At 36.5% G+C, this 13,044-nt stretch overlaps 1 protein-coding gene across 1 annotated transcript in view; it reads right to left on the bottom strand.

The window, feature by feature from the left end:
• ALG6 (ALG6 alpha-1,3-glucosyltransferase) overlaps positions 1-13,044 on the bottom strand; it is a 67,697-nt gene that overhangs the window by 40,432 nt on the left and 14,221 nt on the right. The window contains exon 3 of the mRNA XM_044238369.1: positions 1,688-1,772. Coding sequence (XP_044094304.1) covers positions 1,688-1,772 — 85 coding nt within the window. The remainder of the gene's footprint in view (positions 1-1,687; positions 1,773-13,044) is intronic.

Here is a 13,044-nt window from a genome sequence, read left to right as displayed (position 1 = left end):
CATACTTCGCATATTTTATGTATTATATATTATATTCTTCCAATAAAGTAAGTTAGAGAAAAGAAAATGCTATTAAAATCATAAGGAAGGGAAAACAGATTGATAGTACTGTACTATATTTATTTTAAAAATCCACATATAAGTAGACCTCTGTAGTTCATTCAAACCTGCGTTGTTAACTAAATAGGATGCCTGGCTGGCTCAGTCGGTAAAGCATCCAACTCCTGGTCTAAGGGTTCTGAGTTCAAGCCCCATGTTGGGTGTAAAGATCACTTAAATAAATAAAACTCTAAAAAAGGGGGGGGGGTCAACTGAATATATACAATGGAATATTACTCAGCCACAAAAAAACACAAATTCTTGCCATTTGCAAAAACATGGAGGGTATTATGCTGAGTGAAATAAGTCAGAGAAAGACAAATACTGTGTGATTTCACTTGGTATAGAATCTAGATAACACATGAACAAAACATGAACAAAACAAAACAAAAACATTCATATAAACAGGAAACAAACTGTTGGTTATCAGAGTGGGAAGGGATTGTAGGGTGGACAAAATAGGTGAAGGGGATTAAGAGGTACAAACTACTTAAAAAATAAGTAAATCAAAAAAATAAAATAAGTAAATCATGGGGATATATCTAGGGAACACAGGGAATATAATCAATAATATTCTAGTAGGTTTGTATGGTGACAGATGGTAACTAGACTTATCATGGGAATCATTTCATAAAGTATAAAAATATTAAACCACTATGATATACATGCAAAACTAACAGGATTTTTTATGTCAATTATATTTCAATTTAAAAAATAATAATAATAAAGGTATTTTAACTTTGGGAAAAAAAGGTATTATATAATTTCCTCACATAAAATTCCATGAAATGGTTCTTTCAGACTCTAATGACTCAAATAATTTATCAACATACAGAAAAAAAAAAGCAGTGACTAAATCAATCAACAGAACAATGCAGTTTATACAGCCAGTCTCTAATAAAATAATCGATTAAGCATCCAATAAGTCAATATATGTCATCAATTGTTACCAGAATATGTTCAATAAAAATGACACAGGCACAAATTTCTGTAAAGATATAACCACATCTAATACATTTCCTGAAAGCTCGTTTTGTTGCAGACACTGGTCTAAGTGCTTTACATGTATCATTTTTTTCAATCCTTGCAATAATCCAGTGAAATATGTACTCTATCATTTCCACTCTACAAGTGATAAAACCATGGCAGAGAAAGTTAAATAATTTCATCAAAGGTCACACAGCTAGTAAATAGTAGAGACAGGCTCTGAACTCAGGTGGTTCAACTTGAGCACCAACATTCCTTACCACTAAGCTACTGCTGGTTCATATCTCATTCAATTCCTAATAAAGAAACTTTGCAAAACCACCAGAAAAAATACTGTTAGCCCAGGATGGTTCTTCAGTTTATGTCCAAAGGAGCCTCTAAGGCATAAAGTGTTCTGCTCTCAAAGTTCTTAGCATATTCCAGCTGCTGAGTACATAGGTAACTTCAGGAGAATAAAATTTCAAAGATGAGCCTATAATATGCAAGGTAATCCAAGAAAATGAGGATGCTGAAGATGAGTAACATATTTTCCTTTTAAATTTTCTTAAATAATCTGCATTAACTATGATAAACAATAAAATCAAGTTAAAATGATCCATACCATAGTTTGACCGGTAAATTAAAAGTAATTTCTTGCCAATGTCTCTGAGCTTCATAATCACCAAACATAGGGGGTTTTCCAGCACCTAGATGAAAGGTAGAAAGAGCCAGACAATAATATACTTTAATATATCAATGATATTTATTTCCTTACAAGAATTTTCTAAATCATAGAAAGGCAGTATAGGTTAAAGCAATACCGGTTAAAAAAAAGAACACAGACATTACCAAAACAGCAGGGATAAGGTATGAATCCTAGCACTGCTAGTACTAGTGACTGTGTGACCTTGGATGAATCAATTACTTAACCTCCCTAAGCCTTGGCACGTTGAAACAGGATCTACCTACGGGACCCTGGATGGGTCAGTTGGTTAAGTGTCTGCCTTCAGCTCAGGTCATGATCCCAGGGTCCTGGACTGGGCCCTGCTTTGGGCTCCTTGCTCAGCAGGGAGCCTGCTTCTCCCCTGCCTGCTGGTCCCCCTGCTTGTGCTTTTTCTGGCCCTCTCTCTGTAAAATAAATAAAATCTTTTTAAAAATAAATAAATAAAAGCTGTTGTTAACATTAATTAGTTAATTGTACTAATTATAAAATATCCAAGTTTATTTTTACTTCATGAGAGAGACTATCAATTATACTGTCCGGTAAGTATCAAGTACGATAATAATAATGAGTATCTGTGTTTTACAAGGGGCTTTTGCAAACTAAATATAAATAACTGAAGGTTAAGTATAGAACCAAAGCCAGACTACATGTTACAAAGAAATCTGTTAGGGGGAACATGGGAGGCTCAGTGGGTTAAGCCTCTGCCTTTGGCTCAGGTCATGATCTCAGGGTCCTGGGATTGAGACCCGCATCGGGCTCTCTGCTCAGCAGGGAACCTTCTTTCCCCCCTCTCTCTGCCTGCCTCTTTGCCTAATTGTGATCTCTCTCTCTCTCTCAAATAAATAAAATTGAAAAGAAAAACAAAACAAAACAAAGAGATCGGTTAAGTCAGGCTTTGCTGTCAAATGACTGATATAAAAAGAATACTGGTTTATAGCTTTTTTTAAATTTCAAAATTGCTAATTCAGGATAATAAATCTTTAATAACTAATAATTGATAGCCCCTACTATGTGCCAGATATAGCAATGAAGTAAGTATTATTATTGTCCCCACTCTACAGCTGAAAAAACAGGCAGTTTACCCATGCATCAAGTAGCAGGGTCTGGATTTGAACCCAAGCAAACTGGCTCCATAATGCATGCTTTTAACTCCTACTTTATATTGCTCACAACTTGGTTAAGTAGCTTATTAACCTTAAGTCATATTAAATGATATAAAGATAATTCCATTTAGTAAAAAGCAAACATCTACTATTTAAATAGCAGGTGACTGCAAAATTGTGAGAAGCCCAGACACATAGTTTTTAAATCAGCAACTAAAAATCAAACTCAAAAATGTACTCAATAATCTATTAGTTATTAATTAATGCCACCTTGGAGAATGATATATTACCTCTGCCTCAAATCCAACCCAGATTTTCTCCAGCTTTGGAACACTACATTAAATAGGGGCTTTTGCATGTAATGACTAATATACCAACATTCTTTTTTTTTTTTTTTTAAAGATTTTATTTATTTATTTGACAGAGAGAGATCACAAGTAGGCAGAGAGGCAGGCAGAGAGAGAGAGAGAGGAGGAAGCAGGCTCCCTGCTGAGCAGAGAGCCTGATGCGGGACTCGATCCCAGGACCCTGAGATCATGACCTGAGCCGAAGGCAGCGGCTTAACCCACTGAGCCACCCAGGCGCCTATACCAACATTCTTTAATGACTAGCATCTTCACAAGGAGATATCCCCACTGTTGAGATGATCATGGGAAAAGCAGATTAATACCTCCAAAACATAGAGTGACTATCACAAGCAATTACCCACAGTACACAGACACATGAATATACACATATATACATACACACACCTCAAAATCTCAAAAAATACCCTATCTTTTCGACTTCTGTGTTCTCAGATACAATGGCAAACTGCCAGACTCTCAGTGAATGATGCTGAAGCAAGAATACTGATACAATCAGAGTGATAGAGCAAGGATTTGAAGATGAAAAGATATGAAATTTTGAGTCTGATTTTCCACTTACCATATGTGCAACATTAAGCAATTTGTGATGGCAGACCAAATTATGCTGACTATTCTAATACAATGCCCATTTAGTGGTTCTTACCCAAAACCTCCTTAAGTTATTGTCAGAGACTTTAAAACTCCAAGCATCTGTTCATGCTGCTTACTCCCTATTCATATATCCCTTTCATCAACTCACATCCAATCTTTAAGAATCACCTGAATTCCAGGGGCGCCTGGGTGGCTCAGTGGGTTGAGCCACTGCCTTCGGCTCAGGTCATGATCTCAGGGTCCTGGAATTGAGTCCCGCATCGGGCTTTCTGCTCAGCGGGGGGCCTGCTTCCCTTCCTCTCTCTCTGCCTGCCTCTATGCCTACTTGTGATTTCTGTCAAATAAATAAATAAAATCTTTAAAAAAAAAAAAAAAAGAATCACCTGAATTCCAAATTCTCCATGAAACCTTCCTTATAAATTTAAAGCACATGGTTTGTTGATTTTTTAAATTAATTTTAATTAAATTTTTAATTTAATTTTTCAATTTTAATTTTAAATTTTTTTAAAAAATTTTAATTTAATTCTTTTTAAAATTTTTTTAATTTGAGGGATAGGGACAAAGAGAGAGGGAGAAGCAGGCTTCCCTCTGAACATAAAGTTCAGCACAGGGCTTAATCCCAGGACACTGTGATTATGATCAGAGCCAAAATCAGATGCTTAATTAACTGAGTCACCTAGACACCTCCTGATTACTTACTTCTCATAATACTTATATTTTTAGTATCACGCATTTTGTCACATGACTATACTATTTCCTAATTGTTACCCAAGTAAGAATTTTAGTTTCCATGAACAAGAGAACATGATTTTCCAGGGTTCAAAGGAAACATATTACTATGTACATACTTTCATTAAAAACTTAATTAACTGAACAGGAGAGGGAGAATAACCTGTACTTTTTTAAAAGGAAAAATATATTCCTAATAAACTGTAATTTTACACTACAGGACTGTGTGTTTCTTTTTTAAGCAATACAACCATTGTCTATGGCTTCTTTTGTGGGAGGAGGAGTTGATTTCTATTTTTTGTTTGTTTAGTTTTTATTTGGTTGTTTAGTTCCACTGGGATAATAAAAGTCAGAGAGGATCTTAGGTAATTTTCTACACCTGAAAAAGATCCAACTATCTAGATTTTTTTGAAATTGCTCTAGATGTGTGGTCAATGTAGAAGAATTTATTACCATTCTCTAACAAATAGAAGAATGGATAATGACTCTCTTTAGGGTTGAGAAACAAGTTTCTATCTAGAGTCTGACCTACTTCAATAAATCCAGCTGACACTGGCTATGAAATTAGTACTTAAGTTTTTAAAACTGCTAAAGTGCCCTTAAAGCAACCCAGAAGGACAACCCAACTGTACCTATGGGAGCTTCACCTGAAAGGACAAAAAGGATTTGTTCCACAGTGATTAATTCTACAAATTCATTTACATAAAATTCAGAATTACATAAAGAAAACACACTAATGTATATTTGCAGAGTTTCAATTTTGTCTTGTTCTCAGGGAAATGGGCTTAAGCAGCACTTAGATGTTCATTTTATCAACCATTGAACTATTCAGAATTATGCTATCACTTAAAAAATAAGTACTTTCTTCGATAACAGTACATCCTGTCTTTACATTTAAATTTCAAACATTCTAAGAAAAGAAAATTTGGCTAAAATTTTCCAGAACAAAATCCCCCTTCTATATGTTCTTGGTGAGTAAGAAGAAACATTATAAACAGCAATGGGTAACTTGAGAGACATTAACCAATAAAATAAACATTTTTTTCTTCTTTTCTTTTTTTTAAAGATTTACTTATTTATTTGAGATAAAGAGAGACAGAGGGAGAGCACATGAGTGAGGGAAGGGGTAGAGGGAGAAGGGAGAGAATCTTCAAGCAGACTCCCCACTGAGTATGGAGCCTGATCCCATGACCCTGAGATCATGACCTGAGCCAAAACCAAGAGTCAAATGCCTAACCAACTGAGCCATCCAGGTACCCCAAAACTGATTAATTAAACAGAATACAGTTATATTTTAACAATGATTGATATGTTAAAAAAAAAAAAAAAAGATTCTCTGTGGGCTTATCCCTCCTAAACAGCCAATACAACTTTTGGAAAAAGAATACTAGAATAAAATAACTTTCCTTGGTTCAAGTGTTGCTATTTGCTCAAAAACACTGGTAACACTTTGGATCAACTATAAAGGAACTGTGAATCTCTACAAGATATAAGAAATGATCAATACTAAAATCAGAATTTGTTTCTGCCCTGGGGTTCCTGGTTGGCTCAGTTGGTAAAGCATGTAACTCTTGATCTCAGGGCCATGAGTTCAAGCTCCATAATGGGTGTAGAGATTACTAAAACATAAATAATACCCCTCAAAAAAGAATTTATTTCCTCCCCAAAGCTTATTTAAAAGTAACAATCAGAGGCGCCTGGGTGGCTCAGTGGGTTGAAGCCTCTGCCTTCGGCTCGGGTCATGATCCCAGGGTCCTGGGATGGAGCCCCACATGGGACTCTGCTTAGCAGGGAGCCTGCTTCCTCCTATCTCTCTACCTGCTTCTCTGCCTACTTGGGATCTCTGTCAAATAAATAAATAAAATCTTTTAAATAAATAAATCAAAGTAACAATCAGGGGCACCTGGGTGGCTCAGTGGGTTAAGGCCTCTGCCTTCGGCTCAGGTGATGATCCAGGGGTCCTGGGACTGAGCCCCGCATCGGGCTCTCTGCTCGGTGGGGAGCCTACTTCCCCTTCCCTCTCTCTCTCTGCCTGCCTCTCTGCCTACTTGTGATATCTGTCAAATAAATAAATAAAATCTTTTTACATAAATAAATAAAATTGAAAAATCAAAAAAATAAATAAATAAAAGTAACAAGCAGGGGTGCCTGCATTGTTCAGTCAGTTAAGTGTCTGCCTTTGGGTCTAGTCATGATCCCAGGGTCCTAGGATCAAGGCCCAGGTCCCCAGGTCACGCTCCCTGCTCACCAGAGTTTGCTTCTCCCTTCCTCTGCTCCTGCTAGCAAGCCTACACTCTCCCTCTCTGCCCCACGTCTCAAATAAATAAAAGTAACAAGTAGTATTTATTCAATATTTTTAGGTCTATAAAAATCAATCACATAAACAGCACTTAAGTAAGGGGTATAATGTAAACATTGTAAGGCATATACATTTTAGAAAAATTTAAATTACAATACACATAAGTAGTTTGCCCAAACAATATATGCATTTCCAAAGAATAATGGATTAACACGAAGCAAGCTAACCTGAGCTTCCTCACTTGAGTGCTTCTTAATTACAATCTTAAAACAAGATAAATGAAAAGCAAACTAAAATAAGCATGTTAAAAAGAAATTATGATAACAAAAAAAGTATTTTTTTTTAAGATTTTATTTATTTATTTGACAGACAGAGATCACAAGTAGGTAGAGAGGCAGGCACAGAGATAGAGGGGGAAGCAGGCTCCCTGCTGAGCAGAGTCCCATGTGGGGCTGAATCCCTGGACCCTGGGATCATGACCTGAGCCAAAGGCAGAGGCTTAACACACTGAGCCACTCAGGCGCCCCCCCAAAAAACTATTTTAATTAAAAGAAAAAAATCTCAGCACAATCACAGATCTAATACTCAATTCTTTAATTCTCCCAGCACCCTATGATATAGGTTTTTAGACGAGTGCTAAAGATGTTGTACTTTTTATGATGGGGTTAAGAACTCTAACAGAATCACAGTTTTTCTTAGTGCTTAGCACTTTATTCTTCTCATCTGAAAAATGACAAAAACACATAATAACCACCTGTAAAAGGTGTATACAAATATTCTACTACTATACAATAAGAATACTTTTCCTATAATCCAAAAGTAATCTTGTTACGTTGACTTTCTTATGGGACATTCAAAGTGAAGTTTAAAATAAGCCGGCGTCCAGTTTTCTGGATAAAGTAAGTAACTAAATAAACTCAGACTTTAGGAGAAAAATGTTAGAATATATAATGTAAACCACAAGGATAGAAAAGTATATATACGCTTGTCCTCTATTCAGTTCCCATTAAGCATTTGGTTAATATGCTAGTAATACTGAAGTAGTGTGATTTCTTAAATTCTGTTATTCTACTCTATACCTTTAGTTCTTTTCTACTTCACCTCATCATGAAAAGTTCAAAGAAAATAATATATCTGTCAAAATTAGAACTAAAGGAAAATTGTAAGAACATAATGATCAGGAATGAAATAGTGCTGAAGGAAGAAAAGGAGAGGACCATTCAATAGACCAGTTATAGGCTGAAAGCAAAGGTAAATAAAGTAAATTACATACTTTAACTTTTTTTTTAACATTTTATTTATTTGACAGAGAAAGAGAGCACAAGTAGGCAGAGCAGCAGGCAGAGAGGGAGAAGCAGGTTCCCCACAGAACAGGGAGCCCAATATGAGGCTCGAGCCCAGCACCCTGGGATCATGACATGAGTCTGAGGCAGACACTTAACTGACTGAGCCACCCAGTTAAAAGAACTTTTTAAAAAAATATATTGTATTTATTTATTTGAGAGAGAGAGAGCATGCACAAGTAGGGGGGAAGGGGCTGAGAGAGAGGGAGCAGCAGACTCCCCGCCAAGCAGGGAGCCTGATGTGGGGCTGGACCCCAGAACCCTGGGATCATGACATGAGCCAAAGGCAGAGGCTTAATCCACTGAGCCACCACAGCACCCCTAAAAGTTAACTTTTAACAGGTCTTTTCTTCCTGACCTCCTTACCCCATTCCTGTTACCAAACTAACTCCTTCCTTTAATTCACAAACTTCTAAGAGTTGCTATGCCCTCTTAACTCCTCTAAATGGGAATTATCCCATTTAGTCCTCAATTCATTACAGTCTGATAATTAAAAGGCTGACAACGGCCTCCTTAGAAATCTTTGGTCTATTCTTAATTTTCACCCTACTTAGCAGTCTAGAACTTGCCACTATAGACAGTCATTATTTCTTAAATTTCTCTAATTTCCTGGCTCTAATCCTCCCTCCTCATGGTTTCTTCTCAGCCTCCTTTAATCATTTCCCTTCTCTGTAAAGTGACCAGTGGTTCAATCTGTTTTCTTCTTGCAGTATAAATGCCCCCAACCCTGTGGCTTTAACCATTACCTATATCACCATTTTATAAAGTTCAGAGTAACCTGTGGAGCTTTTAAAAAAAATAGATGAGGCCAGTTTTCAACAACAAGGCAGACTTAAAAGGCCAGAAAAACACCTTCAATGGGGAGGGGGGGGTAATGGCTAAATTGCATCAAAACAAGAGAATTCCTTAGGAGCCAAAAATAACAAAAGAAGTTTAAGATCCAGACAAGTAACCATTTGTCCTGAGGTTACCCAATGACTTTCTGTGGCCTACGGCCTGGCTATCGATGTTCTATACAATGAATAAAGAGGTACAGCCTAGAATTTGAACAGATAAAAACTTCAGTGTAGGAGAACCATTTACTAAGATAACAAAGTAACAACGCCTTTGGGGAAATGGCGAAGGCAATATTTATCTCTGCCTTGGCTCCTGGTAGTACAGGGGGAAAAAAAAAAGTCTCCTGAAAATTCCTAACATTATCCTGCATTCACCCAGTGTGGGGCCTGAATTCACACCAAGAATTACAGCCAAAGAAACCTTAAAATGAGAATTTAGTTTGACTTTTAATAGTGCCCAAAGTGCCAGCAAGAGGCAACCTAAATCTGTGGAGAAATACACAGTAAACTCAAAAATTTCTCACAGGTAAAAGTTCCAAGTAACTTGAGCTCGCAATTTTAAAAAAATCACTAAACCCTGAAACAAAATAACATGAGCTAGAGTCCGTAGAACCAACAAACCAGGAAATTAAACCAGGTATTAGTATTCTCTGAAAAGGAATATAAAATAAGTATGGCTAATATGTTTAAAGATATAAAAGACGACACTGAGAATATGTTGAAGGAATAAGAGACAATCAGAAATGAAGATGATTTGAAAGGAAACAAACAGAAGTTTAGGAAAAAAAAAAATACAGTACTAAAATTGTAAAAATTCAATGGCCAGTTTAAAAAAACAAATTAAGGATGCCCGGGTGGCTCAGTCAGTTTAGCTGCTGCCTTCGGCTCAGGTCTTGATCCCAGGGTCCTGGGACTGAGTCCAACATCAGGCTCCTTGCTCAGCAGGGAGCCAGCTTCTCTCTTGGCCTCTGCCTGCCACTTTGTCTGCTTGTGCACGCTCGCTCTCTCTCTCTCTCTCTCTCTGACAAATAAATAAATAAAATATTTTAAAAAATAAAAAAACAAATTAAACACAACTATAAAGAAAAGTAACAAAAAGGAAGATAGATCTGGTGTTTATTTTTTAAAAAAGCAGTTTGAAGAAACTGAGATGGAAAATATATGAGATTATGAGACACAGAAGATAGGATGAAAGAAACCAACTTACATCTAATAAGAGTTACACAAGGGGGGCGCCTGGGTGGCTCAGTGGGTTAATCCGCTGCCTTCAGCTCAGGTCATGATTTCAGGGTCCTGGGATCGAGTCCCGCATCGGGCTCTCTGCTCAGCAGGGAGCCTGCTTCCCTCTCTCTCTGCCTGCCTCTCTGTCTACTTGTGATTTCTCTCTGTCAAATAAATAAATAAAATCTTAAAAAAAAAAAAAAAAAAGAGTTACACAAGGAAAGCAGAAATGAGGGAGATACAATACTTGAAGAGAGAACTGAAAATACAAACTCAATGAGATGAAGAGATTGTTGTCTATTTTATTTTCTGCTATATCACCTGCCTTTGGCATGAGTACCCTACACATATGTGGTGAATTAATAAAAGACCAAAGAGCTAACATATATCTAACCAGAGTTTTACAAAGAGGAAACAGAATGAGAGGAGACTAGCTGAACAGTTTCAAGAACAGAAAGAAGGTCACCATTCATTAGAGTCAAAAATCCCAGGAAATCCTGAGGATAAATTTTTTAATACTCATACTTTGATACATCACAGTAATACTGCAGCAAGAGAGAAAAGACAAATTACCTACAAAGAAATAACAACTGAAAAGACAGCTGACGGTCTGAACATAGCAACAGAAACTAAAAGACAATAAAATGAGATTTTCAAAATACTAAGAGCAAATAATTATCAACAAAGAATTCCAAACCCAGTAAAATGTTAGGACCTAGAGCAAAATAAAGGCATTTTCAGATAAAAACTAAGCCACCAAAAGCCTCTCACTAAAAAAACTCCTGGGGGTGCCAGTTTGGCTCAGTCAGTAGAGCATATAACTCGTGATCTCAGGGTCCAAGTCCCACAATGGGAACTGAGCCTACTTAAAATAACTGTTTTCTAATTGAAAAAAAAAAGAAAAATTAAAAACCTCCCAAAGATTTGGGATGCTTGAGTGGCTTAGTCAGTTGAGTGTCCAACTTTTGATCTTGGTTAGGTCTTAATCTCATGGTTATGACTTCAAGCCCCACATTGGGCTAAGTGCTGGGTGTGGAGCCTACTTAAAACAACAGAAACAAAAACAAAAACATTATGCCATGCAAAATAAATCAATCAAGAGAAAAACAGTATCATATGATCTCACTGATATGTGGATTTAAGAAACAAGGCAGAGGATCATAGGAGAAGAGAGGTAAAAATGAAGAAAGATGAAACCCGAGAGGGAGACAAACCATAAGGGACTCTTAGTGTTAGGAAGCAAACTAAAGGTCGCTGGAGGGAAGGGGGTGTGGATATGGGGTAAATGGGTGATAGACATTGGGGACGGTATGTTGTAATGAGCACTGGGTATTATGTAAGACTGATGAATCACAAACCTGTACCCCTGAAACAAATGATACATTATATGTTAATTAGCTGACTTTAGGGGTGCCTGAGTGCCTCAGTCGGTTGGGCATCTGCCTTTCGCTTAGGTCATGATCCCAGAGTCCTAGGATCGAGCCCCAGACTGGGCTCCCCGCTTGCCAGGGAGTCTGCTTCTCCCTTTGCCTGCTGCTCCCCATGCTTGTGCTCTTTCTCTCTCTCTCACTCTTGTTCTATCTCAAATAAATAAATAAAATCTTAAAAAAAGAAAAAGGTTATTACTCCTCCCTCCAAAAAATGGAAAAAATGGGGAAAAAAATGGAAAAAAAAAGGGAAAAAAATTAGCCAAATTTAAATTTTAAAAATAATCCAATTAAAAAACAAAAACAAAAACAAAACAAAACAAACTCCCAAAAATGTACTTCAGGAAGAAAAACAATTATCTCAGGGCGCCTGGGTGGCTCAGTGGGTTAAGCCGCTGCCTTTGGCTCAGGTCATGATCTCAGGGTCCTGGGATCGAGTCCTGCATTGGGCTCTCTGCTCAGCAGGGAGCCTGCTTCCTCCTCTCTCTCTGCCTACTTGTGATCTCTGTCAAATAAATAAATAAAATCTTTAAAAAAAAAATTATCTCAAAAGAAGATGCAATTATATGTAAAAAGGAAGGTTAAGCACAAATGATAAACATGAGGGTAAATCTAAGTAAATACTAATTTTATAAAACAGTTATTAATGTCTAAAATCTTAGGCAATAATATTTTAATAGCAGAGGGAAATTTTAACTAGAGTTTAAGCATTTCATGGCCCCTGCATTGTTCAGAAAGAAAATATAAATATTAATTTTAGACTGTTAAGTTAAATAGGTATATGAAAATCTCCACACCATACTCTGAAAGAATAAAATAAACCGTAACTTTTAAAAACCATCAGGAGAAAGTGGAATTAGGATGGGGAACTGGTTAGTCAGGTCCAAGTCACAGGGATTGAAAGACAAAGAGTAAAAGGATAGAAAAAGACTTATTAAGCAAAAATTAACCTAAAGAAAACTAGTGAAGTTTATTAATTTCAGAAGAAATGGACTTTAAGATAATAGCATTACTGTAAATAAACAGGGACACAACAGTAATGCCATGAAATTCAAGTCCCAAGGAAAAAAATTCAACATCACCTAATAATATAGATACAAAATATACAAACAAAAATTGACAAAACCACAAAGAGAAATTGTAGTTCTCTCAACTGGTAGTTTAATTGGGCAAAAATCAATGAGGATATTAAAAATTAACATCAAAATAATAATATGGAGTTAATGGATACATGCAGAATATTAAACTGGAGAACATGTATTTTTCAAGCACAAACAGAACATTCACAAAAACTGATCACAAAGTATGTCAAGTCTCATTTCAAAGAAGTCACATTTC

This window comes from Neovison vison, chromosome 2, assembly GCF_020171115.1.
Source record: "Neovison vison isolate M4711 chromosome 2, ASM_NN_V1, whole genome shotgun sequence".
In the NCBI taxonomy this organism is placed as follows: domain Eukaryota; kingdom Metazoa; phylum Chordata; class Mammalia; order Carnivora; family Mustelidae; genus Neogale; species Neogale vison.
The sequence above is the reverse complement of the archived record's forward strand: the minus strand, read 5'-3'. Positions and strand labels throughout refer to the sequence as shown.